The following is a 26,169-nucleotide window of genomic DNA, read 5'->3' as shown; positions in this document are numbered from 1 at the left end:
GTGCTAGATACCCTCATCCTTGTAAAATATCTGCTAGGTGATGGATTCAGAGTAAAGCATGCATAGCGGTTGGCGGTGGTGCTATTCTCAAAGCCAAAGTAGTTTCACCACTCATCTAGAGAGTCAGCTCATACTTACGGTTCATCAAACGGAATGATATCCGGTCGACTCCAGGTTAATTCTCCTCAGAGTTGTGGTAATGTCCCAGGGTTCTGAGGAACTCGAGTGTCAAGCGGCGATAGGTGGCAACCTCCTGAAAAACAAAGTCAAGCAAACCAACATTGTTGCAAAGAGTATTGAAATCATGGTGTAGGCCTAGTTGGTTCGGAATATGAGGGCATGCCCATTTTTTCGACTTGATCTCGTGATCCTTGAGACGGTTGAGATGATGTCGGTCCTCGAGCTTGATGCTGAGCAAAGCGGGAGTGTCCTCAACCGGTAGTGCAACCTGTGCAGCCATAGCGCGCGAGCGGCTCCTTGTTTTCATCTAAAAATAAATTTGCAGTTATGGATCTTAAGCACAAATTAAAACTTTTAAAAAATAAAAATCTGATCCGATAGAAATAGACATATGATCGTCCTCTACACAACTTATAAAATAATCTCCTCTAAATTTGAAATCCATCATGCTCATTAGGGTAATGAAGTTCATAATATGACCTAAGTCTAGATTGATAATGGCAAAAGCTAGAGCATGGATTCGCGAATAAAAAGTTGGGGATAGGAGGAGAAGCGTACCATACTTCGATGGAGTGCAAGGAATCGAATAAAAAAACGAATGAATTTGGAGATCCAAAGGAGTGGGTTTTGAGTTTGGACGAGGAAAAGAGAGAGAGGATGTGAATTTTTTTGTTAGGTTTACCTCTTCCCTTCCTATTTGTGGCTTCCGATGCGTGGTACATGCGCATGGTACGGGCGTGATACGTCTCCAACGTATCTATAATTTCTTATGTTCCATGCTAGTTTTATGACAATACCTACATGTTTTGTTCACACTTTATAATGTTTTTATGCATTTTCTGGGACTAACCTATTAACAAGATGCCACAGTGCCGGTTCTCGTTTTTTGCTGTTTTTGATTTCAGAAAAGTTGTTTTACAAATATTCTCGGAATTGGACGAAACAAAAGCCCACGGCCCTATTTTCCACGGAGTGTTCCAAAAGACCGAAGAGGAGTCGAGGAAGGCCAGCAGGGGGCCCACCCCATAGGGCGGCGCGGGGGGCCCCATGGCCGCGCCAAGACGTGGGGATGGAGCCCCCTGGCTCCCCCGACGCTGCCCCTTCGCCTATGTATTCCTTCGTCCCCGAAAACCCAAGGACCGAGAGCCAAAATACCAGAACAGTTCCAGAGACGCCGCCGCCATCAACCCTAACTTGGGGGGGGGGGTTCAGAAGATCTCCTCCGGCACCCTGCCGGAGAGGGGAATCATCACCGGAGGGCTCTACATCACCATGCCCGCCTCCGGACTGATGCGTGAGTAGTTCCTCCTTGGACTACGGGTCCATAGCAGTAGCTAGATGGTTGTCTTCTCCTATTGTGCCATCATGTTTAGATCTTGTGAGCTGCCTATCATGATCAAGATCATCTATTTGTAACGCTACATGTTGTGTTTGTTGGGATCCGATGAATATGGAATACTATGTCAAGTTGATTATTGATCTATCATATATGTGTTGTTTATGATCTTGCATGCTCTCTGTTGCTAGTAGAGGCTCTGGCCAAGTTGATACTTGTGACTCCAAGAGGGAGTATTTATGCTAGATAGTGGGTTCATGTCTCCATTGAATCTGGGGGAGTGACAGCAACCCTAAGGTTGTGGATGTGTTGTTGCCACTAGGGATAAAACATCAATGCTTTGTCTAAGGATATTTGTATTGTTTACATTACGCACAGTACTTAATGCAATTGTATGTTGTTTGCAACTTAATACTGGAAGGGGTGCGGATGCTAACCCGAAGGTGGAATTTTAGGCATAGATGCATGCTGGATGGCGGTCTATGTTCTTTGTCGTAATGCCCTAAGTAAATCTCATAGTAGTCATCATGATATGTATGTGCATTGTTATGCCCTCTCTATTTGTCAATTGCCCAACTGTAATTTGTTTACCCAACATGCTATTTATCTTATTGGAGAGACACCACTAGTGAACTGTGGACCCCGGTCCATTCTTTTACATCTGAAATACAACCTACTGCAGTCATTGTTCTCTTTTGTTTTCTGCAAGCAAACATCATTCTCCACACCATACGTTTAATCCTTTGTTTTCAGCAAGCCGGTGAGATTGACAACCTCACTGTTAAGTTGGGCAAAGTAGTTTGATTGTGTTGTGCAGGTTCCACGTTGGCACCGGAAGCCCTGGTGTTGCGCCGCACTACACTCCTTCACCAACAACCTTCACGTGATCTTCATCTCTTACTGGTTCGATAACCTTGGTTTCTTACTGAGGGAAAACTCGCTGCTGTACTCATCATACCTTACTCTTGGGGTTCCCAACGGACGTGTGTTTTACCGTCACAAGCAGGGCGCATCCCTCATGTACCAGGTGCAGCCTCCTTTGGTTAAGGCGGTCGACTTGGTACGGTCTGGTGGTATGGTCGTATCCCCCTCGTATCGATGGTCGCGAAAGTTACTGGTTCCTTACCGAAAATTATGAGTTTCGTCGATGAAGCGGTACGGCTGGGCAGTATGGCCTGGTCTGCCCGTACCGATGCTCGCGAAAGTTACTGTTTCATGGACCAAACTTTCAATTTTTCTTCCTCGGGCTGGAGATGTGGTACGGGCGCGTGGTACGGGCGGATCCCACTGTACCGTTGGTCGCTAAATTTACTGGAACCTGCGAACTTATAAATTTCTATGCATTTTTTCACGTGTCCTTGTACATCAACATTACCTCGAAAATAACTAAGAAAAAATAGCAGTATAAAATATCAAGAATGTTCAACTATTTTTAAATCAAATCGAAAGGCATTGTTACTTATTTCTTCTCCTCTTTTCCAAAGCATCTCATGAACACTCTTTATTAAAAAAGCAAACAAATAAAACATTAAACTAAAAAAAGGAACTAGATAGAAAAACTTATTAAGCATGGGTTGCCTCCCATGAAGCGCTTCTAGTTAATTAAGGTCAATTAACTTGACCAAGATGGTGATCACCTAGATGTTGGAAGTGGAAGACCCACTCCAAAGTAATTAGATTTCAAAGTGATGATCCCATTATCGTCATGTTTGGCCTTCATGTTTCTAGGGACGTGTACTACAAATGGGTCTTTGGATGGTAGTCCAATTTTCACATTCCCTTCATGTAAATTGATTAGAGCTTTTATAGTTCTAAGATATGACCTTCCTAAGATTATAGGAGCTATAGGATCTTTAGGCATGTCCACAATAAGAAGATTAATAAGAGCAGGACATCTTTTAATTTATACTACAATATTATCTTTTATGCCTACATCTTGTCTATAAGTTGAATCAGCTAAGTGAAGTCTTAACTCAGTAGTTTTAAACGGCCCCATTCCTAACTTATCAAATAAGCTTTTTGAAATTGTGGAGACGCTTGCACCAAGATCACAAAGTGTAGCCACCTCATTCGTTCCAATATGGATCTTAATGGTGGGCTCAAATATATCATCAAGCTTAGCTGAGAGTTTTTCAGCTACCTTCTTATATTGCTGTTCTAAATCACGGACTTCGCATGCTACTTCATGAATAAATTGACGGTACATGACACCATTACCTTCATCGACTCCGGGGTGCTTGACCGTAATCATCTTCACTAAATCTTCTATGGAGTAATCTGGTGTTGGAGCATTGCTATAGTCTAGTTCTTCAGGTGCTTATTCTTCTCTATCGATCGTCATCATCCTGAGGTCTTCAACGGGGTTTGGTTTTGGTTTACTTGGAAATCTTGCAAGTATTATAGTTTGGCTTTCAACTATCTTCCCCAATTTTCCATCAACGGTCTTTGTCCTTTCCTGTAGAACTTGAACATCGTTCTTAATAGAAAGTTTGATTAGATAAATTTCCTAACATAGTGCTATGAATTTAAGTAAGTTTTGTAAGGGTGCTATTATGTTTAGTTTGAGCATGCATAATTTTTTTGAAAGTATTTTCAATTGAAACATTACCACTGCTTGCTCCACTACCATTAGTGTACGTAATTATTATTTGGAACTCATGTAGTATTATTATATTGTTTTGGAAAATTAGAGCATAGTTTTGACTCTTCCTTGCAGGGTTATAAAGATTTCTTGCTATGAAGTCTACTTCCTCAACATTAGAGTTGGTGATGGCATTAACTTGGGTACTTTCCTTACCCTTCAGAATATTTAAAAGATCATCTACCTTTGAAGTAAGCTCTTCATTGTTACCTTCGGTGATTGAATTCACCTTTCTTGAGGAGGATCTTTCTACATGCCATTGGGCATGTTTGATCTACATATCATCTATAAGTCTCCTTGACAGTTCAACTGGCTTGCTCAAAAATGTTCCTCCAACTGCAGTATCAAGCATAGACTTTGACATTGGGTTAAGGGCATTAAAAAATAAATGCAAAATTAACTAGTCTCCATTCCATGACTTGGACAGTTCATGGTGGCTTCTTTCATCCTTTCACATGCAAGCTCTAGTGGCTCGCGGTCTTCTTGTCTAAAACCTGTAATGTTAGAACGCAGCTGCATAGTCTTTGATGGTGGGAAAAACTTAGTCATGAATATATTAGTACATTCATCCCATGAAGTTATAGTGCCTTTAAGCAAAGCTAGCAACCAGCCTTTTGCTTTTCCTCTTAGTGAAAAAGGAAACAAGCATAATTTACGCATTGGGGTCAACATCTTTAATGTGCATCATAGCACATATTTCAGTGAATGTATTCAAGTGCATACCTGAGTCCTCAGCGGTTGAGCCTCCAAATTGGTTCTGCTAAACCAAACTCAAACGGTTAGGCTTAATTTCATAGTTCTCCGTTGTAACAGCGGGCTGAGTTATGGGTGCACGAATAAAATCATCATTGGGGATATCATATTCCTCAAGCTTATTTTCTGTCATAGTGATTATCTTTTTGGTATTTTCGCCTATGATTGTAAAAGAACAAGTAACTAATCTTTTTGGGGTTTCAAGTAGAGAATAAAAACAGTAAACTAATAACAGTAAATAAAAACTTAAAACAAAAATAAAATAACAAACAAGGTCTGTAGTAACCTTACCGGAATAGCGAAATTGCTTCCCCGACAATGGCACCAGAAAAAGGGTTGATACCTTCGATCCGGATTACGGATTGTAGTATGATAAGATTTTTCCCTAGTAAACCTAGGTTTATTCGAACCATGGGAAGCACTTCTAAAATGGTGTAAAGGAAACGTCTACAAGACTTGCTAGTTGATTTTATTTTATGTTTACCGGACCTTTCTAGTTTACTTTTAGGGGGGTTGTGTTCAATGATGGAAATAGGCCAAGGTTAAGGTTTCTCCTGCAGCTAGGCATACATATATAATTGAAGCGCATATGTGTAATAAATAAAATAGAGATAAGAGATTTGTGAGTAGCACATCCGTAAATACTCTTGCCCCTAAAGCCAGAGGTGACAAGAGCCTCTTTGTCCAACCATTATCCTCACAGCCGCGAGCAACAATAGTTATTAAGTATATGAATACAGACCAAAGCATTAAGCTAGATGATTGTGTCATGATCCCGAATGAATCACTAAACATGTACCGTTAATTTCTCCTTTCTGTCACTGAGGTTTCGCGGTAGCACCCCGTTCTCCACTCATCCCACCTCTTCCCTTCATCGATCCGAATGATATGGGTACCTGCAGATCATCGAAACGACGCAAAGAGACAAGGATACAAGATTGCAAAACTCCTATTCAATCCTTACACATATAATAAGATTAGATGCACATAAACGCTGCGAGGATTCACCTCAACCCGCAGCCTGTGAGGAATACTCACACATAATATCAAGATCAATAACAAAGATAGATATCATTGTGGAAAATACTTAGATTGAAATCGCAATATATATTATTATAATGGTCGCCAATTCTCAAGAAGATCTCTATTATAATGGTGATGGCTATAGCTATGGAGAGATTGGAGATGGATTGGATGAACTATGGTGGTGGATCTCCTTTGGTGTGGTGCAGATGGATCTGATGGATGGCGGCTCAGTTTGGCGAAGAATAACTCTCTGTTTGGTGTCGGTCCCTAATGAGTGCAGTTGCACACCGTTGGGGAACCCCAAGAGGAAGGTATGATGAGCACAGTAGCAGTTTTCCCTCAGTAAGAAACCAAAGTTTAATCGACCAGTAGGAGAAAGGAATGACTTTTGAAGGTGTTGCTAGCTGACTTTTTGTAGGGCGCACTATCGGCGTCAACAACAACGTGAAACCTGCACACAACACAACCAAAATACTTTGCCCCAACTTACAGTGAGGTTGTCAATCTCACCGATTTTGCTGAAAACAAAGGATTAACCGTATAGTGTGGAAAGAGATGTTTGTTTGCAGTGGAATTAAATAAAACAATGCTTGCAGTAAGTAAACAGAATAGGATGATTTTATCAGTGTAAAAGAAAGGACCGGGGTCCACAGTTCACTAGAGGTGTCTCTCCATAAAGATAAATAACATGCTGCGCGAACAAATTACAGCTGGGCAACTGACATAAAAAAGACCATACATGACGAGATGATTACTATGAGATTCATTTGGGCATTACAACATAATACATAGACCGTAATCCAACTGCATCTATGACTAATAATCCACCTTCCAGTTAGCGTCCGCACCCCTTTCAGTATTAAGTTGCAAGCAACAGATTATCGCATTAAGTAATGTGTGTAAAGTAAACAATAGAATTATCCTTAGACAAAGTATTGTTGTTTTCTCCCTAGTAGCAACAACACATCTACAACCTTAGAAGTTATTGTCATTCTTCCAGATTACTAGAGGTATGAACCCACTATCGATCATAAATACTCCCTCTTGGAGTCACAAGCACATACTTGGCCAGAGCATCTACTAGCAACAGAGAGCATGCAAGATCACAAATAACATATGCCAAGTATATAATCAATCTCAACCATAGTATTCAATATTCATCGGATCCCAGCAAACACAACATGTAGCATTACATAAAGATGATCTTGATCATGATAGGCAGCTCACAAGATCTAAACATGAAGCATAAATTGGATAAGACAACCATCTAACTACTGCTATGGACCCGTAGTCCAGAGATGAACTACTCACGCATCACTTCGGAGGCGGGCATGGCGATGTAGAGGCCTCTGGTGATGATCTCCCTCTCCGGCAGGGTGCCGCGAAGAGCTTCATAACCCTCCAGAGCTAGGGTCGGCGATGGCGGCTGCGATGGAACTTTTCGTGGATGGAGGCTCAGGTATTTAGGTTTTTCCCGAACAGGTGAATAAATATGCGGAAGGGCTAGGTCGGTGGGTGCCAAAGGGGCCCACACCACCCCTAGGTGCGACCAGGGCCTGGGCCACGCCTAGCCCTGGTGTGGCCGCCTCGTGCCGCCTCTTCGTCTCTCCACCGAACTCCGTCTTCGTTACAGTAAAATAGGAACTTCGGCTTTTGTTCCATCCAATTCCGAGAATATTTCCTGTACAACTTTTCTGAAATACAAAATAATAGAAAACGGGGAACTGACACTGTGGTATCTTGTCAATAGGTTAGTTCCGTAAAATGTATAAAAGTGCAACGAAGTGTAAACAAAACATATAGAAATTGGTGTAAAACAAGCATGGAGCATCAAAATTATAGATACGTTTGCAACGTATCAGTCCCTTCACGAAACTTTTAGGGTTTGACCTCGGGAAGGCTGCAGCACATGGTACAAGGGGACGGTATGGGTGGGGCTTGCCCGTACCGATGCCCGTTAAAGTCACTGGAACTGCCTCTTCGAGCGTACCCAACTTTGCCATACTTCTAACGCAATTTTCTTCAGTAATTGCAGGTCCATTTATCATTATCACATGATTTCTTGCACATCATCCAAAAATAGAAGAAATTGCACATCTTTGCATTAATTAGTCATTAGTGGCAAGTTGAGAGGTAAACTTACTCACTTTTTTTTGACTTAGCTAAGGGTTTAAACGCGAGAAAAAGTGGCATATTTCACGACCATCAGGTGCTCCACTGGTAATCCAAATACCAATTGTGCACCACCTGTTGTGCCACCGCTAACATTTAGGTGCACCACTACTAGCTCTTTGGGGTGCGTCACTAGTAAAATTTTGAAATTTGGATCTGGATCCAGATCCAGATCTAGATCTCAATCTAGCACCATATTTGTCGCAATTTTTTTGCTTGTTTGTGTTTCCTGAATTATTTGTCCTGTTCATCTACACAATTTTTTTTCTCATTTTGTTTTCCCAATTAGATGTGCCATGGGAGAGGTTGGAGGATGGAGAAGAGAGGAAGGAGAGGATGGAGAGGAAAGAGATGGTGTGGAGAGAAGAGGATTTAGAATGGGGGAGGGAGGAGGAGGAGGAGGGAGGTGGAGTGCTTGTAGGAGAGGAGGCCAGAGAGGAGGCTAGAGGAGGAGGAGGGAGGTGGAGTGCCTAGAGGAGAGAAGGTCGAAAAGGAGGGCATGTCGCCGAAGTGGAGGAGACGATGGAGGAGAGGATGGAGGAGAGGAGGAGATGATGGTGGATGAGGAGAGGAATATATGGAGCAGGGAGGAGGGAGGTGGATAAGATGGTAGTGGGGGTAGGTGGTGCAATTACAAATTTTGGAGGCGGGAAGGTTAGCAGTGGCGCACCACTAGCTTGGTGCGACACTACTATTTTTTGAAATTTTTTTCCTGAAAACTAAAACCTAAAAAAATTCCTCTTTCCTTTTTGAGATTGGGGAATCGAAAAATTAGCCAAACGACCTTGGATGTAAATTTTCTTGTAGATACATTTTCATATAAAAAATGTTTTCATCAGAGGTCGTATGCAACCAGAAAAGTCGTTTTACCGATACATGACGCCATTTTGCAAAAAAAAAAATCAAAATTGATATTTGTTAATTTCCTTTGCAACTAGATGAGGTAGCACATGGACATCTCAAATAATTTTATTTTTTATTCTTTTATCTATTTCTTTTATTCTTTTGAAAACTAGAAAGGCGATCCAGGAGGGATGTGGGCAGAATTTTGGGCAGAAGTTACCAGTGGCGCACCACATATAGGTGCGCCACTGCTATTAGCAGTGGCGCACCTATATGTGGTGTGTCACTGGTAATCCTAAGCTTATCTATACCCCCAACCCCACACTTACCAATGGCCCACCAAGTATAGGTGCGCTACTGCTAATATCATAGCCACACATACTAGTGGCGCACTACCCCACCAGTTGCGCCATTGGTAATCTACTAGCAGTGGCGCACCTATTCTTGTTGCATCACTGCTATATAGCAGTTGGCGCACCACACTGATAATGATCCTACAACTAAGATTTTTTTCTAGTAGTGAGATGGAGGATGGACATACCTTGGACGACTACAAGATCCACCAAGAGGGCTCCTTTTACCTTGTTCTCGCCTATTCACCGGTTGCATCAAGGCAAGTCTTCGAGAACTTGTGATGATTGCAATATGGACAAGAAGATCTGCCGCAAGTAAACTCACCAATTGATCGTTTGCATGTGCGATCCTGAATTTTGACCTGTATTTAGAAGTCAGAACTATTAGATAAAGTAATTTTAGCATTTAGGTTTGTAGTGTGTACAAGTAATGTACCCTAACTAGGTTTTACCAACCCATTTTAGGTTATAATAGGAATGCAAGCACGGAAACTAAGTTTTACTTTGCGTAATATCAGGCTAGGAGTAATAAGCTGGTGCTTGTCTCTCATGGTTGTTCTCTTCTGCTTATTGTAAGCTGGATTTTGATTTGATGCTTAAGAAATTCTTTATGGAAAGAACATTGATCTATGGGGCCAAGTCTTTTTCTTTTCTTTTTAGATTAGAAACAGAAATGACCATGTCTGATTTAAGGAGGATGCTCGAGCAGCGCGGAAACGACAGAAAAATTGCCGGCATTTGCTTTATCCGCACAACACCGTCCGATCTACCAGCATACCCACCGTAGCCGTCCGATTGTTCCATTTCTTTCTAGAACCTTCTCCACTTCTCGCTACATGGGCTGTGCTGGGCCGGGCCGGAGAAAACTATCGCCGTCGAGTAACGGCGGCAAGTGATTACCGTCCGGTACAATGGCGCAATTAACGCTAGTAAAGCTCTCACAGGCGGAGCGAATTCGTAATTCCCGCGCCACCATTAGAGCTCCGGACTCAAACTCCGGCAGGTAGGGTTCGGCGCTTACGAGGCGGGGTGGGCGTGGCCGCCGGCTATATAAACACCAAACCCTCCCCGCCGCCTCCTTCAGAGTTCAGACTACCCATCACCATCTCCTCCATCCCACTCCACACTTCCTGAGAAGACAGGGGCGAGAGCTCGGGAAGGAGAGGAACCAGGGGGAGCGGAGGACCGACGTACGACGAGATGCAGATCTTCGTGAAGACGCTGACGGGGAAGACCATCACCCTCGAGGTCGAGAGCAGCGACACCATCGACAACGTCAAGGCCAAGATCCAGGACAAGGAAGGTACTCTCATCGCGCCGCCTCCCATTCCTGAATCCTGATCCATGCCGTCCCTCGTGCAGCAAGATCGATCGAATCCACCATCTTCGCTTTGGTTTTGATCTGCTTTGCGGTGCCTTCTGTTTCAATTGATCGCAGGCATCCCGCCGGACCAGCAGCGCCTCATCTTCGCGGGGAAGCAGCTCGATGACGGCCGCACCCTGGCCGACTACAGCATCCAGAAGGAGTCCACGCTCCACCTCGTGCTTCGCCTCCGCGGGGGCCACTGCATGATCGAGCCCAACCTCAAGGCCCTCGCTCAGAAGTACAACCAGGCCAAGCTGGTCTGCCGCAAGTAATACAGAAACCCCTGCACCCTTGTCAAAGTAGCTGCCTTTTGTTGTTCATATACGTTGATACTGATATGCATAGTCTGAAGAACTGCCTCATTCGATAAAGAACGATGTTTTACTGTCTCATTCAATAAAAAAATGCTGCCTTGTGGGATGTGGTTATACAATACACGCTGATCTGCCACAAGTAATACATAAAGCCCCTACACTGTTCTCAAATTAGCTAGCTTTTGTTTGTATACCTGATACTGATGTGCATAGTCTGAACTTTCTCATTTGATAAAAAATGCTGCTTTGTTTGATGCGATTATGCATGTTGCACTGGTATAATTTCCATGTGTGCAACTTGTTTGGTCCTTGTGCTTTATATCTGAATATATGTTTATAGTAGAGTCAGTGGCCAAGTAATTCTAGTCCGAAACTGTCTCATTTGATGAAAAATGCTACTTTGTGGGATGTGCTTGTATAAGGGTGTGCAACTCGTGTGTGCCTTTGTGCTTTATATCTGAATATGTCTATGGTAAAGTCAGTAGCCAAGTAATTTTAGTATCTGGGAGGCATTACTTAGTTATGTGACTAGTAGTATTATGATGATGATATGATATGCCCTTGCATACTGACGATGGTTGATCAGAAAAAAAAATCTTTGCTGCCATCTACCTTGATTGATTTGGTTCAGCAGTAATTTCTCACAAGTAGATGGCACCAAAGATTTATTTTTAGCTCTTTGCACTGCTAATTGCCCATTTGCTCGTGTTCCATTATGTTTCGTCTCATGCTAGGTGTCTGCCTTTTCTTTTGTGCAGTCACCATACCTGATAAAAACACACTTTCTCTCTGAACTGTTAATTTGAAGAACACTCTTGCTTACAATAAGTGTGTTGATTCTTCTGTGAACTGATGTAAATATATATACAGTACTGCCACTTGATAGCCGAAGTATGTAATTGATCATGCATGCTCTTTGCTCTTCTCTTTGCTTACACGATAAGTTGTTTAGTGTAATTCATGATTCTGATGTAGCTAACCTTTTTCACCCTTTTTATACCATAGGTGCTATTCACGCCTGCCGCCCAGGGCCACGAATTGCCGCAAGAAGAAGTGTGGCAACAGCAACCAGGTGAGCCTCTTTCTTATCATCAAATAAATTGTAAAATCACAAGTGTTTAACTATTCACATGTAGGCTAACAGCCATGTTCTTCTCCTTTGTGATGTTCATACAATATGATTTTGATGCTGGTCTCATAGTTGGTTTCGCTGCACTCTAGTAACACCCAAAATTTTAGTCCTTAAAGGGCTTCTCGATTCTACAACTGAATTTATATTATTACCACTTATGATTGGCTTGTGTGCTACATGGCTCTGTTAAACCATCTTCTCATATATTTCTGATATTTGGGGCTGATAGAAGAAATTTTGTTTCTGCATTGAATCTTTTGTCCATGCTTTTCATCTAATGAATTTTATGTAACCTATTCTTGTCAGCTGCGGGCAAAGAAGAAGTGCAGGTACTGCTGAAGATCAAGATCCGCGCATCAGTTGAATCAGTTATCTACTTGTCTCAGCTTATCAAAACTGTCAGGATTTTGTAGGCAGATGAATCAGTTGTCTACTTGTCTCAGCTTATCACAAGTGTCCGAATTTTTAAGTATCTTAGTGTAGTATTCTGCTGGAAGTTGAGCAGTGTCTCTTTTGAACACTTGGTTATGGTTCAATGCATGCTGAGAACATGATTGTAATATGGCAGCTTAACTCTTTTGGCTGGAGTGAGCACTTGTCTAATTTTTATTTATGCTGTTCTCTTTTGAAATATTTGGCTGGAGTTGAATCTTTAGTGATCTTGGTCATGTGTCCTGTGTGGTGCCTGATATTGCTGGATCCCTGTTAGACAGTTGCTTGAATGATTTAAGGGTTTTTTGATGCTGTTCCTGATTTTTTTTGAGGGAAGAAGAAGTTAAGAGTTTTTTTTCTCACTGTACAGTTCCTGCTAGCTTCACTGAACACTCTGTAGTTGCCTTTATCTTGATGGCATCCTGAAGAAATGCAAATTGTTATGGTGGAACATGTAGTAGTTGCTTGTTTTCTTACTTTGCTCTCTTTTTTCTATTTTGTCTCATTGGATGCTAGATGTTTATCCAGGACTGCGACACCATTCAGAAATGACCAGTCGATTTTTCTCTCTCTTCTGGCTGCAATGATCAACACATCTTTGATGTATGCTTTCCGCTGCATGGACATTCCAGATTTAAGTGCTAGGACATAGGAATACACTTGTACACTCGTCTTTTAACCAGAGTAGTTGCTAGCTTTATCCCAAGGTCTATTACGAATTTACGATCCCCAAATTCTCCTTGTATCTGTTGCATCTGATCCCTACCAGGTCCGACTGTCATGGCGCTCTTTCAATGGCTTCACAGCAGCAGTTCATCTGGTTTAACACGCTGAACAGGGTGATTTCGACATTGTTGCCAAAGAAGACCGATGCGTTGGAGGTGTGCAAGTTCAAGCCGATTAGTTTCATTCATGCATCTACAAACGGCTGCCAAAGTCTTGTCCATACGGCTCGCTCTAGTGGTTCCAAACAATGCCTGCGAGAATCAATGAGCCTTCATCAAGGTACGGTCAACTCACGGCAATTGTATGATTGTTCACATGATGCAATGGCAAAGTGCCTCTTCTTAGGTTGGACGTGACCCGTGCTTTTGATATATATATTTTTTTCGAAATGGGGTGAGCCGAATATCCAAAGTTTACAATTCAAGGATCAATGAGGATCGATACAAAAAACAACCACCAAAAAAAGAGAACTGCTAAGCAATCTAGGCATCATGTAATCTCTTAATAGGCCGTCAAGTAGCCGGTAGAAAATATCCTGAACAACCATTCGAAGGCGGTTGCATCCAGAAATCATGCACCCCTGCTGGTCCTCCAGGAGCAAGAAACGCCAAAGCTGGATCCAGTGAACCATAGTGTGAATAACCTGCAAGAAATTAGTAGAGTCCTTTCTGTTAAAAACAATATCATTTCTGCAATTCCAAATTGATCAACATAAAGCCGAAACACCAATGTGAATCCTAGCTTTATCAGTTTTGTCAGTTCTATTAAGCCAATTCTCAAACATATTTGTGACATTGGATGGAGGTGGAATATTATATGTAGGAAAAACCACCCGCCAAATAAGCCTAGCAAAAGAACAGGAAATAAACAAATGTTGAACTGATTCCTCAGCGGCACAGAAAGAGCATTATTTCCATTCCAATTCCTCTTTGCTAGATTATCACGGGTCAAGAGGACTTTCTTACTAAGGAACAACATAAAGATTTTAATTTTTAGTGGGATTTTTATTTTCCAAAGATATTTACGAAGATATCTTGTATGCTCACCATACATAGATTTAACAGTGAATTTCCCTAAAGATGTTAGGCCCCAAACGAACTTATCTTAATCATCATTTAAATTTATTTCCATTAATCTTAGGCATAGGTGTACCCATTGATCTCATTTATCACCAACCAGTCTTCTCCGAAAACCAATATTTAACGGAGTTGAACTCATAACATTTGCCACCGTATCATGCTTACAATTAACTATGTCATATAGTTAAGGATACTGAGATGCAAGGATCTGATCACCTAACCATCTATCTTCCCAAAAACGCACTCCTTTTTCGGAGCCTACCTCAAATTTTCCTCTACTAAAAAATTCTCCTTTAACTTTCATTAGTCCTTTCCAGAAAGGTGAATCAGTAAGCTTACTTTCAACTTCAGCCAAGGTTTTCTACGAAAGGTACTTTTTTTAATAATTGTTGACATAACCCTTCTTCAGAAAGAAGATTAAATAATCATTTACTAAGTAGGCAAGAATTTTTAATCTCCAAAACTTCAATTCCAAGATCACCTTGGTCCTTAGGTCTGCAAATCATGTTCCACTTAGTTAACTTATATTTCTTTTTATTTTCCTCACGTGATCCTCCAGCTTCTGAGTTCACCTAGGCCTTCGAGCGCGATGGCACAGGCTGCTCTGCCCCGTGTTCTCCGCATCACGTTTGCGCTTGTAAACGCACTACAAGCAAGTGAAATGATCTACGGCAAAGATTTGGGACAGCCCCTGTGCCCCCATGCTCTTCATAATTGTAATGGAGATCTTGAACAAGTTGGTGGTTCGCCATGGTTGGTTTATTGATTAGTGAACATCAGTACAATGTACTTCCCGGATACACTCCGAAATTACAGAAAAAATATGCCAGGCTAGTAGATGCTCACAACTAGGAGCTAAAACGTGTGCTGCAACATTCACCTTACGACCAAAGTATCTAAAAGAACATGGGCCAAACCCAGTCGATAGCTCTTTGATGTCAGGCACCACTGCACCAAGCACATAAATCAGTAGCCAGAACAATGTCCTGGAAGCCATTGTCAGCAAAGATCATCAGTGCACTCTGAATTGCCAAAGCGTTGGCAAGTTCAGGGAACATATGCCTTTAATACCTACCGAAGCAGCAAGCTTGAAGATGCAGTTACGACCACAAATCACTGATCCCAAACTCATCAGGTGCTTATCAGGGAAATAGGTTGCACCACATTCACACATACCTTGCATGCAGGTGGTGGAATCCAATGACAAACCAAAGAGGAATCACACCTAGCAGGAGAACCGGTTTTGTAGAAACACATTGCGAATACTGGCACACTATTAAACTTAGTCTACAGAGCTCTCTTGTTTGTGATCAAGACCAGTCAATATAACTCAATCCAGAATATGCTTTTCAAGACTAGACCAGACGTTTAGGTTGGATAAATCGCAGACAAAAGTTAACCCACAGAAAAAACCATCTACTACCACATCAGGATTTTAGAAACCTCAACAAACAAAGCGATTTAAATTTCACTTCTCGATTCCAAGTCTTTCAGCCAAGGATTTTATTTGCACAAAGTGAAACTAGGAAGATTTAACCCGAAACTGGTTTGGGTTTTGAGACAAGAGGTCCACAAATCAGAAACTGCATGAGCATATGTAGGAGCAGGTACATTGCAAAAAAAAACTACGGTGTCCTTCCACTGGAGCTACCAGCGCGCATCCCTGCCCTCAGTGGTGAGCAGCTGCCTCCTCCTTGTGGGGTTTGGTCGCCTGGAGAGCAAGCAAATGTGAAACGACGGTAAGAAATTGGATGGGTCACAAAAGAAACTACAAAGGGGTAACTAAATTTAAATACCAATAAGGTTTAATCAGTCATACATGTTATGATAGAGTATAAACAAGCAGACCCTTATAATTAATTGGATGATCAAATAAATCAGAAGTACGATGTTTTACTACAACTCCGACCATTCCATCATGAAAGATTATAGAAGGATATCCAATTCAAGAACTTCACAAAGTAATGAAAGCGTTTCACAGAGACAATCGCCATACAAGTGGGTTAGTTAGGTAGTCACAAATAAACCCAAACATTACCCTAGGTGCTGTACTAGGGGTCTAGCATCTAACGTCATAACAAGGTTTACTAAGAACTAGAATTCAACAGAGTCCAGTCTGATTAAATTGGCGCGCGAGTGCACAGGTAGCAGCTCAGTTACTACTGACGCCCGCGGCGATTAGATATGTACAGAGGCAGTATGTTACATACATAACAGATGACCTCAGATATACAAAATAGAGAACTTAGTTTGGATTCCTAGTTCTAAGCAGTGTCCGGAAGAGAACTTAGTTTCTTCACATGTTCTTGACTGGAGCATAGAAACTCACATGTCCTGGAATCACAAGAACTATTCGAGGATAATAATACAACTAGTCGGCATAAACACAAGTAACACCACATGTCCTAGCTAAATGCAAACATGCAGGTTCTGTAAACATGCCAGTAGGCAAACAGAAACCACAGACCATTGACATGCATCACCAACAAACTAAGACTGAATCACGCTTTAGACATAACAACATAAGAAATCACCCCAATGACACCAGATTAAGCATTACACCACAAAGGTACTAACTTGGCCATGCTTACTAATCATATCCAGAAAAAAACCGAACTAAGCAGGCCAATCTAGTTACAGCCAAACGAGCAACAACCACCCAAACCAACGGAAAACAAATAAACCACCCACAATCTCAATCAGGTCCCTCAACGAAACCCCTCGGCCCGTTACCTTGAGGATGCCGAGCTTGACGGAGCCGTAGACGACGCCGACGCCGAGAGCCGAGACCCTAGCGACCTGCAACACCGCGGAAAAGCGAGAGGGTCAGATCCGATCTACGGAGGTCCTGCGCGGAGCGAACCGGGAGAGGCGGATGCGTCGGGGCTTACGAGGGCGAGGGTGCTGACGCCGGAGTAGGGTCCCGGGACGAACGGCATGGCGGCGGAATCCGGGAGGAGGAGGAAGAGGGCTCTTCCTGGTGGGGGTTTGGTCGTCTGGGGCAGGAGGGGACTGCAATCGATGAAGAGGAGAGCTACTAGGTGGGCCAGGCCGCCACTTTATAATGGTGCGACTTATCTCCTCTGTAATACGGAGTAGTACACCGTATTAGTTTACAACTTGATTATATTTCACAATATTATAACCTAGCCTGCAGATTAGAGTAGTTACCACCATCTTTCTTTCCAGTTCATTTTTTACAAGATGCTTTTTTTCTCTTTATAAAAAGGGAAAATTTGCTATTTTCTGGTGTTTGCTGATACGTACTGTTCGACTGTGTCATGTTCCGCTAAATGTGCCATAAAATTATAATGATACGTGGCCAATATGCAATAGGATGTGTGTTTCGGCAAACGCCAGAAAATAACGAATAGAAAACTTGCTCTTATAAATGTGCATCTATCCTCAAATATGTTTAATATTTTTCTTTTTGGGATGGGAGACCTGCTATGGATGTATCCAAGCGGAATCATGCTAAATTTCCGCTTCCAATTTATTTTATATTTTTAGTTTGAAATTTGGTGTACAAAATAGAAATCTCAAAATGAACTAGTAAGGGGCTAGTAAGACCATCTTTGCAAGGAAATGGTGAATGGAACCTGGGTACGCGCGCACCCGTTTACGTAAAGTTCAAAATAATGCAATTTAAAAGTTTCAAAAAAATGTGAACTAAAATTTTGCATGTATATACTATGTTGATACTTACTCGTGTGTGTTTTCACGGAAAAATACCATTGTATTGACCTACACAAAAATGACAAAATGCAAATTCCTATTCCTGTGAATAGTACAAATTCCTGTTCACTATTCTCATTTGGACATTTTGTCATTTTTATGCAGGCCACACACAATGGTATTTTTTCGTGAAAACTTACACGAGTAAGTATCAACATAATATGTACATGCAAAAATTTACTTCACATTTTTTTGAAAATTTTTAAATAACATTTTTTGAACTTTTCGTAAACGGGTGCGCGTGCATCCAGGTTCCAAACGTCCGGGTCGCATCTTTGCATCCATACCTACCTACTGTGAAAAATAAACCGCTCTCGGTTCACCAAGGGCTCCAGAGCTTCGCATATGTCCAGTGGCGAAGCCACGTTGGGAGCTATGTAGTCAATTGACCACACAGGATTTTGGGAAACCATTTGAATACAAGCATAGATTATGCAACAAATATAATAAAATAGCGAAAATACATGTATTTGTCATCACATATTTGAAATGATAACACAGACTTCAACTCCGGGCACCGCCAATGCATATGTCATAGCAGGTTCCTCACATGTTTCAGCATCCATCGAAGTAAAGAATATCACCAATTTTCTATGGAAAATAAAATTCACAGTGACCAATGATAGGAAAATTTCACAATGAACAAATTCAAATGACTATGTATATAGTACCCATCTTCCAAAAATACAAAATAACAAAAAATCTATAATTAGCTTACGCAGTTACTTTCTGTCCTACATTGACCACTACATATACATCACCAATTAATGTTTAGAAACAATGGAAATATTTTTGTACTTATACGCTTAGAAACAAGTGAGTGAGAAAGGTGGTTGTTTCACGAACACGACCAGAATGGTAGGTGCTATTCCAGCCTGCCGCTCAGGGCTACAAATTGCCTCAAGAAGTGTGGCCACAGCAACCAGGTCTTCTCTTATCTTATCATCAAACAAAGTGGAAGCGCTTTACTATACACATGTAGGCTAACAAGATCCATGTTCTACTCCTCTGTGAAGTACCGAAGCTGACGAATTACTATGATTTTTTATTCTTGTTTCATAGTTAGTTTCACCACGCTCTACTAGTAACATCTGCCATGTTAGCCCTTAATGGGCTTCTCGATCGGATAATCGGTTTTTATGTTATGCCTGCTTTAGATTGGCCAGTGTGCAATATGTCACCTGTTAAACCATTTTCTCATGTATGACCAGGACATATTTCTGATATACGGAACAGATATAATAAGTTTTGTTTTTGCAATCTTACTTTAGATCTAATGCATTTTCTCTAACAAACCCCTGCCAGCTGTGGGTAAAGTCGAAGAGGTGTTGGTTCCGCTGAAGAGCTACGTGTAAGTTGAATCAAGTTATCCAGTTGTCTACTTGTCTACTTGTCTCAGCTTATTATTAAAACTGTCAGGATTTTTAACCGTCTCAATGTAATATTGTGCTGCAATGAGGACTGTCTCTTTTGAACGCTTCGTTATGGTTCAGTGCATGCCTCAGGACTTGTGATTGTAATATGGTAGCTTAACTATTTTGGCTGGAGTGAGCACTTGTCTATTTTCTACTACCTCCATCCCAAGGCTTAAAGCCTATATTTTTTCAGAAAGTCAAACGAAGTAAAGTTTGACCAAATTTTTAGAAAAATTTATGAACAAATATGATATTTTGTAGGTACCATATAAAAATATATTTCATTATCTATCTAATGGTATTGATTTTGTACTTTTCATGTTAATGATTTTTTATAAAAACTTAGTCAAACTTAACATAGTTTGACTTTCTGAAAAAAATATAGGCCTTAAGCGTTGGGATGGAGGTAGTATCTACTATGTAGTTCTCTCTTAAAATATTTGGCTGGAGTTGAATCTTGAGTGATCTTGGTCACGTGTCACTAGTCTGCTGACAATCGCTCGATTGATTTCTAGGTTCTTTGATGTTGTTCTGATTTTGGCCCTTCCTTTTTTTTTTTGGCTGTAAGCGAGTTTCTGCCCAGTAGAGTTGCAAACGATGAGTTGGTTTTGTGTCAGCATCAGGTTTATACTTTTTTTGTGTGAGCTGGAACACAACGATTCCAATTAACTTGGCTCAGGGGAAACGGTAGCCACCAGGACAATTAGAAAGTTCGGGACATCAGGTTTCTACTGGTTATTTGCTTGACAAGGAAAGAAAGCAATGCTTTTGGGGGTAAGGGAGCAAAGGCGTTAAGCACCTTCTATTAGGACCCTAGGAAGATATTTGTCTGTTAACTGGAGCGGTAACTAGTTGTTCCTTCGCCGATCTCAATAGCCATGTGCTTTTCGGCAGTTTTCTTCTGTTTCGAATTTTTCTGAACTGTCGGCTTCTTACGACCAAGTTTCCGACCCTTCTTAAAGAGAATGTTACAGCTTAAGAGCCTTTGCATGACTCCAGGTCGCTCCCTTGTCCAAACATAGTCTTGATCTGTGAATTAACTCGTAAAAAAAAGTTCAAACATTATGGATTCAGGCGTCCATGTGCCATGGGATGAACAAAGAGACATGCACAGATACACCAGGCTTGGTAAAAAAAGGGGCAAGAGAAACTAATCGTCTAGGCTGGGCCTTGCATATTCACATATCTAGTTTACAGCTTACTTCATAACAGTAAAACTCTAATGCATACAATAGTAACAAAAGTAGCACCAGCAAAAACAAATTGAAAGTAAAGCCAGCTTAACTATCTAGACTCCCAAAACGTCCTATTTCTGAACTTATAATCCAACAAACTAGTACATGATGCAAAATAATTAGGATCACAAACAATAGCATTCGAAGTCCACTTATTACCAATCGAAAAGGTATGCCGACAAGAAAGAGTGTCATTGGCAATGTGTAGTGGGTAAACAAACATGCCCTTAATCCCGATGAACCTGCAGCTTAACATATTTCCAGTGGATAATACCAATCAGAATCGATACATAAACACAAACGAGCCAGGAAAAAAAGCTTGCCAAAGAAATGAAGAGGATATCATTTTTGTCACTAAGAAGTGGATCCAAAAAGATTCACCCCTGTAGTTGAAGAGCAAAATAGTAGGTTGTCAAGAAGTGATAAGCTTCAAACTACAAGACCACCCATTAGCATCACTTGGTAAGATCCTCAATATGAATAACTCTTTTCAGTGGAGGATGCAGAATGGTGTTATATAATGTAAAATATGGATTCCTTGAGTTGTATAGTTTCAGCAGATGGAAAAAAAATGGAACACAAATAAATCACTTAGTTATGTTGCTACGTTTGGTTTTTTAAAAGGAACTAAAATAATTGAAGCTGGAGTTATACAAAGTGAGACACAAAGCAAATCTGAATATTTTTGAGTTTCAGCAGCAATGTATAGAAAAACGTGCCTAGTTTGGACTATGTGGATAAAATTTGAGACAATCCCATCAGGCCCATGTATAAAAAAAGTGTGAATTTTGGACTGTGGTTCAAAGAATCTGAATAGTAATGTTACAAATAAAAACTGCTACAAACTTGTCTGGGAGACAATGTCACCGAGCTCTGGGGCTTCTTCATGGCTGACTTGAAGAAGCACAGATCTTTTAGGGTTGGAGAGCAGCAGCTGCTGCATGTCCTTTGGGAGGACACTGAATGCTGCTTGGAGGTTTGTCTTCAATATCTGACATGCTGCTATTGATTCAGAGGTACCTGTCCCAGAATTCTGGACAGCAAAGATTAAAAAATAAACATCAGGGCCACAGGATATTTTCTACAAAACATTGAGGGCATAATAGGTATGTTGAACAAGCTAACTGTAGAAGATAATCCTTTTGATCTCTATATGCTGAAACATTTGAGCATGTAATTTAAAAATAAATATCATTAGCAATTTCATGCCCCCTCTTGCTGAAAAGAATTATATCGTGGGGCCTGGTCAAAAAGATGTATATTGTGGGTGCTATTACGTCTGTTAATTCAAAAGAAAAAAATCATACATGGTGTGGAAATCTTCAATATTTCAAGTGCATGCATCCTTCAGACTATCAAGCACATGGGATAGTAGACTAATACTAGTACCTGCTAGGTACTAGTACTGAAGGATGGTCGTAAAGTGCCACCAGATCAAAATTTAGCAAACAAGTTATACAATTCTAGTATTTTTTCCTTTATTTCAATACAATGACCTGACAACTGACTATTGATGGTAGTTATTCACAGGATAAAGACATTAAGAAAACACAACGGGTCTCATTAAGCTAATGGACTTCATGACCGGACCATTTAACACTAGTCCATCACGATTCAGTTCTAATTTCTTGCAGCATAACATTGACAACATGTATAAATTTTGCCCGCATAAATTTGAAGTCATAAGCATCTGCACAAATCCGCAATTCTTAAGTTCATGATTTGTGTCATAAGAGGAAACGATAATTCATCCAGACCAGGGAAGTCCACAACGTATTTGTTATGTTCCATCTTATCTCACCAGAGGAGCTCAAGAAGTCAGGTTTTACTATGGATTTTGGTAGGGTAGAGGTATGAAGACAGAGGGTCAGGCACTAGCACCCGTTTAAACACCGCAGAGCCTAATCCATGTCGTGGTAGCAAGGCTCTAAGGATGAGTTAAATCATGATTCTTATTTCATTGGTCAAAAGCCTACAACATCAGATTGCTAATATAGCACAGGCTGCACAGCCTTGATCCATGCTAAACTCCAAGACTAACCAAACTGGTGTCTTAACTTAACAGGAGACCTACACGGAATCAACAACTCAAAATGTTCCTTGCCTAAACCAACTTAGACTCTCTTTTTGATCTCTAGCATAGTCGTCCTGCTAGTGTCGTACAACTCTTCCTGCTACATAGAAACAATTTAAAGATCTTATCAATAGCTTATCTCATCTCCTGATGGCTATCCTATCCCTTTCTTAACTTCCTTTATGTGTTCATCCAACTCAGGCATTCTTCCTGATTGGTTTGAGCTGGCCTAAAGCCCAAAGCAGATTTAGGCAATCCTTGTGTCAAAAGAAAAAACATTATGAATTAAATTGGTGGGTCTTAGTTATGCATATATATTGAATCATAGATCATGTGGGTTATTCCTGTGCTTATATTTGTCCTAACAACAAACAACCATAAATGGTCTTTTCTGAACTTCCTATATATGATTATTTATTTCTTTTTACAAGTCACAGTTAACTTAGGAATGCATCAGAAACAAAATTACCTCCATCTCTCTGAGAAGATACCGCTCAATAACATTAAAAGAATCAATCCTCTCCAACTCAGACATCTTTGACATTAACTTCTCAATGTCAACATTCAAGCGAGCTTGCCTCCAGAGCCTCTGTTGATCTTTCTCTGCAGCAGAACGTCTTTGTCGGAACCAAGGCATGAAATTAGGCCCTTCCAAGAATTTCCTGACAAATATCAGTGGTGAAACAAATATTAAAAAGATAGCTCAGGATTCCTTATTTTGCCAAGGAATTTAAACAAAAAAAAAATGCTTCAATAAACAAATATGGTTGTGGCTTACCTATATAGATTCAGCCAATTGGACCTCATCCTTTTAGACAAAAACTTCCCTGGACCTCTAGCAGCCAAACCATTGACAAACTCATCCGCATGAAATGGTGGAAGTAGCGGTGGATCAACAAAGGGAGAACTCCCTTCCAGCGGTGTGGTAGTTCTCAGATACGGCCCAAAAGGCGCGAGGAAGTTGGTCGTTAGCTCCAAGAAATGGCGCCGCAATATCTCGTTGTTGACGACCGACATGGACTCCTCGATTCTCGGTGACACACCGGCATCAATGAGCCTATTGAGAACAGATGTGTCGGGCTTTGTGGTTGGCACATACGTGCTCCACAGCGCCTCCCTGTGCTCCGTCATAAGGGAAAGAGGGCCTTCTCGTCTCAACTTGATGGAATTCAACAGGCCGGTGGGAGAGAACTTATTGATTGCAAGCTTGTCGAGCTTGAGCTTCACAGGTGTCCCGTTGGATCCGTTCGCGGACGCTGGCGTCTGCCCGCCTGCCGGGAGCACCCTAGTAGAATTCGGGTTCGGGCTTCCCACGGAGACCACATTCGGAATACTCTTAAGACTCTTCAAGAAGAACAGGTTGGTCACGCCGAGCACCATGGGTGGGAACACCTCGCCTTCCGCGAGCGCGTTCAGGCGAGCGAAGTCCGGGTCATGGATAGTGAAGTACGGCCGGAAGTCCACGCTGTACAAGATTGGAGCGACGAGGCTAACAAGGCCAGCCACGGCCTCCGAGCATTGGGGTGGTGACGGCGCGACAACCAGTATGGGTTCACCGACCACCATGAGCTCCCATAGCGTCCAGAGGTGGAGGAGCAAGCCACGGAACGCGGCGAAGAGGTCGGCGTCGTGGAAGAGCCCGTAGGGAACGGAGGGGTTGGCCGGCAGCAGAGCGGGCGGCGGGCCAGGGTCGTCGGCCGCGGGCGGGAGGTGCACCCTTAGCGCGGCGCTGCCGATGGGGAGCTCCATGGGGCACCCGGGCGCCGGCGGCGGCCAGGCGGCGACGTGCGAGGCGACCATGGTGAGCGCGGCGTGGCCGATGTCGAAGCAGAGCGGGCCGAGGATCTGTAGGAGGAGACGGAAGAGGGAGGAGTAGGGCGCGTGCGAGAGTATGACGACGGACTTCTGCTCGCCGCCGCGCGGGAGGCGCTCGTCCTGGCGCTGGCGGTTGAAGACGAAGCCGTAGAGGAAGGGGAGGCGGGAAGCGGGAGGGGAGGGGTCTGGGAGGCGGAAGGAGAAGAGCGAGTCGTGGACGGAGGAGCGGTGGCGCGGGAGGTGGTGGGACATGGAGTCCGGGAAGGAGGAGAAGGCGACGAGGCGGTCGAGGCCGCCGTGCGCCAGCGCGTCCGGCGGGTAGCAGGCCTCCACCAGCTGCCCGCGCTCCAGGTCGAAGCGGATGACGCAGAACGCCCGCGCCCACCGCGCCAGCGCCGCCGGGTCGGGGTCCGGCGCCGCGTCGGCCCGCAGCGAGACGGACGGGATCCGGTTCATCCCCGCGGCGGCGGCGGCCCGCGGGGGGCGCGACGATTTGGGTGTTGGGGAGATGTCCGGTGGGGAATTGGGGTTGCTGGACCCGGGAGGCGACGCCGCGGTGGGCGGCGCAGACAGCCGGCCGACGGCCGGGGAGGAAGGGGCGGGCGGATCGGACGGGGCGTGCTCGCCGTGATGTTGGTGTGGGATCTGGCTGGGGCTGTGGGTGAGTTGGGATTGGCGCAGCGCAGACGTGCACTTGTGTTTTGTTGCTTGCCAGATTGCCGTTACAGACAGGTGATGTTCGGTTACATGACTCGTCTCGGTGCATCATTGGTAGTACTCTGTTTTTTTAGGGTACATCATTGGTACCCTGTTTTTTTAGGGTACATCATTGGTACTCTGTTGGTTCGGCAGGTTAATTTGTTACGGGCATGTCTGATTGATACCTATCTATGTCATATTCTTTTTACCACATGTGTCACGTCATATATTTTTTGGTGACTAAATTGTTCGTCACACCTGTGGCAAGACTTGCAAGAAATCTCGAGTATGACATGTGGGGCAGTATGCTAAAAAAATTACAGCACACCACAAGTGAAGCGTATAACCAAACACTAGAGTAAAAGAGTGTGGCATGTCTAACATGTGTGGTGATAGGGTGGCAATTACTTGCTGTTGGAATTAGATAAGTGATCAAAACATTGATGAAAGTAAACAGACATGCGACGACAATTTGTCAGTGAGTTTCAATGATCAACGTCTATATCCCCGTGGAATAACTCCGCACATTCCTCATCATGTACTAAATCAACATAGAACATTAAACCAAGCTCCAATGCATGTAGATAGAGCATTTGAAGAAGACACGAACAATCATCATTTAACAAAAAAAAAATCCATGCCACTCTCTATGCAAAGTAAATTGCCTTTGTTTTTTCTAGAAACTATCCATGAGAGAACTTCAATCCTAGGTGGCACTAAATCTTTACAATCATCTTAATTAGGCATTTTGGAATAATGAGCATGAAGTTAAAGCATAAAAGGATCTCACCGAGAAAACTTTAGTTGATCCTGACATCCAAATAATTGAGTTCCTATGGCCTT

The 26,169-nt window shown here is 42.5% G+C and overlaps 2 protein-coding genes and 1 pseudogene across 2 annotated transcripts in view; 1 reads left to right on the top strand and 2 right to left on the bottom strand.

Moving 5' to 3' along the window:
* The window catches only part of LOC124701948 (polyubiquitin-like), a 157,941-nt gene extending 145,253 nt beyond the window's left edge, over nt 1-12,688 (top strand). The window contains exons 14-17 of the mRNA XM_047234051.1: nt 10,505-10,607; nt 10,743-10,938; nt 11,990-12,056; nt 12,423-12,688. Of these exons, the coding sequence (XP_047090007.1) occupies nt 10,505-10,607; nt 10,743-10,938; nt 11,990-12,056; nt 12,423-12,455 (399 nt within the window). The 3' untranslated portion in view covers nt 12,456-12,688. The remainder of the gene's footprint in view (nt 1-10,504; nt 10,608-10,742; nt 10,939-11,989; nt 12,057-12,422) is intronic.
* A 3,109-nt stretch (nt 12,689-15,797) lies between these two features.
* LOC124697568 lies at nt 15,798-17,316 on the bottom strand (annotated as a pseudogene).
* A 4,083-nt stretch (nt 17,317-21,399) lies between these two features.
* Nucleotides 21,400-25,098, bottom strand: LOC124697567 (protein DENND6B). Its single transcript, XM_047230139.1, has 3 exons — nt 23,591-25,098; nt 23,282-23,474; nt 21,400-21,771 (listed from the first exon to the last, which is right to left on the bottom strand). The coding sequence occupies exons 1-3, from the start codon at nt 25,081-25,083 to the stop codon at nt 21,577-21,579; spliced, it is 1,881 nt and encodes a 626-aa protein (XP_047086095.1). The 5' UTR covers nt 25,084-25,098; the 3' UTR covers nt 21,400-21,576.
* Nucleotides 25,099-26,169: the final 1,071 nt, after the last annotated feature.

This window comes from Lolium rigidum, chromosome 3 (assembly GCF_022539505.1).
Source record: "Lolium rigidum isolate FL_2022 chromosome 3, APGP_CSIRO_Lrig_0.1, whole genome shotgun sequence".
In the NCBI taxonomy this organism is placed as follows: Eukaryota; Viridiplantae; Streptophyta; class Magnoliopsida; order Poales; family Poaceae; genus Lolium; species Lolium rigidum.
Note: the sequence above shows the minus strand (reverse complement) of the source record. Positions and strands in the feature narration are given on the sequence as shown.

What these genes read in the sequence shown, in the direction of transcription:
- LOC124697567 (XM_047230139.1), bottom strand. Translation starts at nt 25,083, where the DNA reads ATGAACCGGATCCCGTCCGTCTCGCTGCGGGCCGACGCGGCGCCGGAC. An exon ending in AATTGGCTGAATCTATATAG is followed by an intron (nt 23,475 to 23,590) that starts GTAAGCCACAAC and finishes GATATTTGTCAG; the next exon opens with GAAATTCTTGGAAGGGCCTA. An exon ending in ATCTTCTCAGAGAGATGGAG is followed by an intron (nt 21,772 to 23,281) that starts GTAATTTTGTTT and finishes TTTGCTGTCCAG; the next exon opens with AATTCTGGGACAGGTACCTC.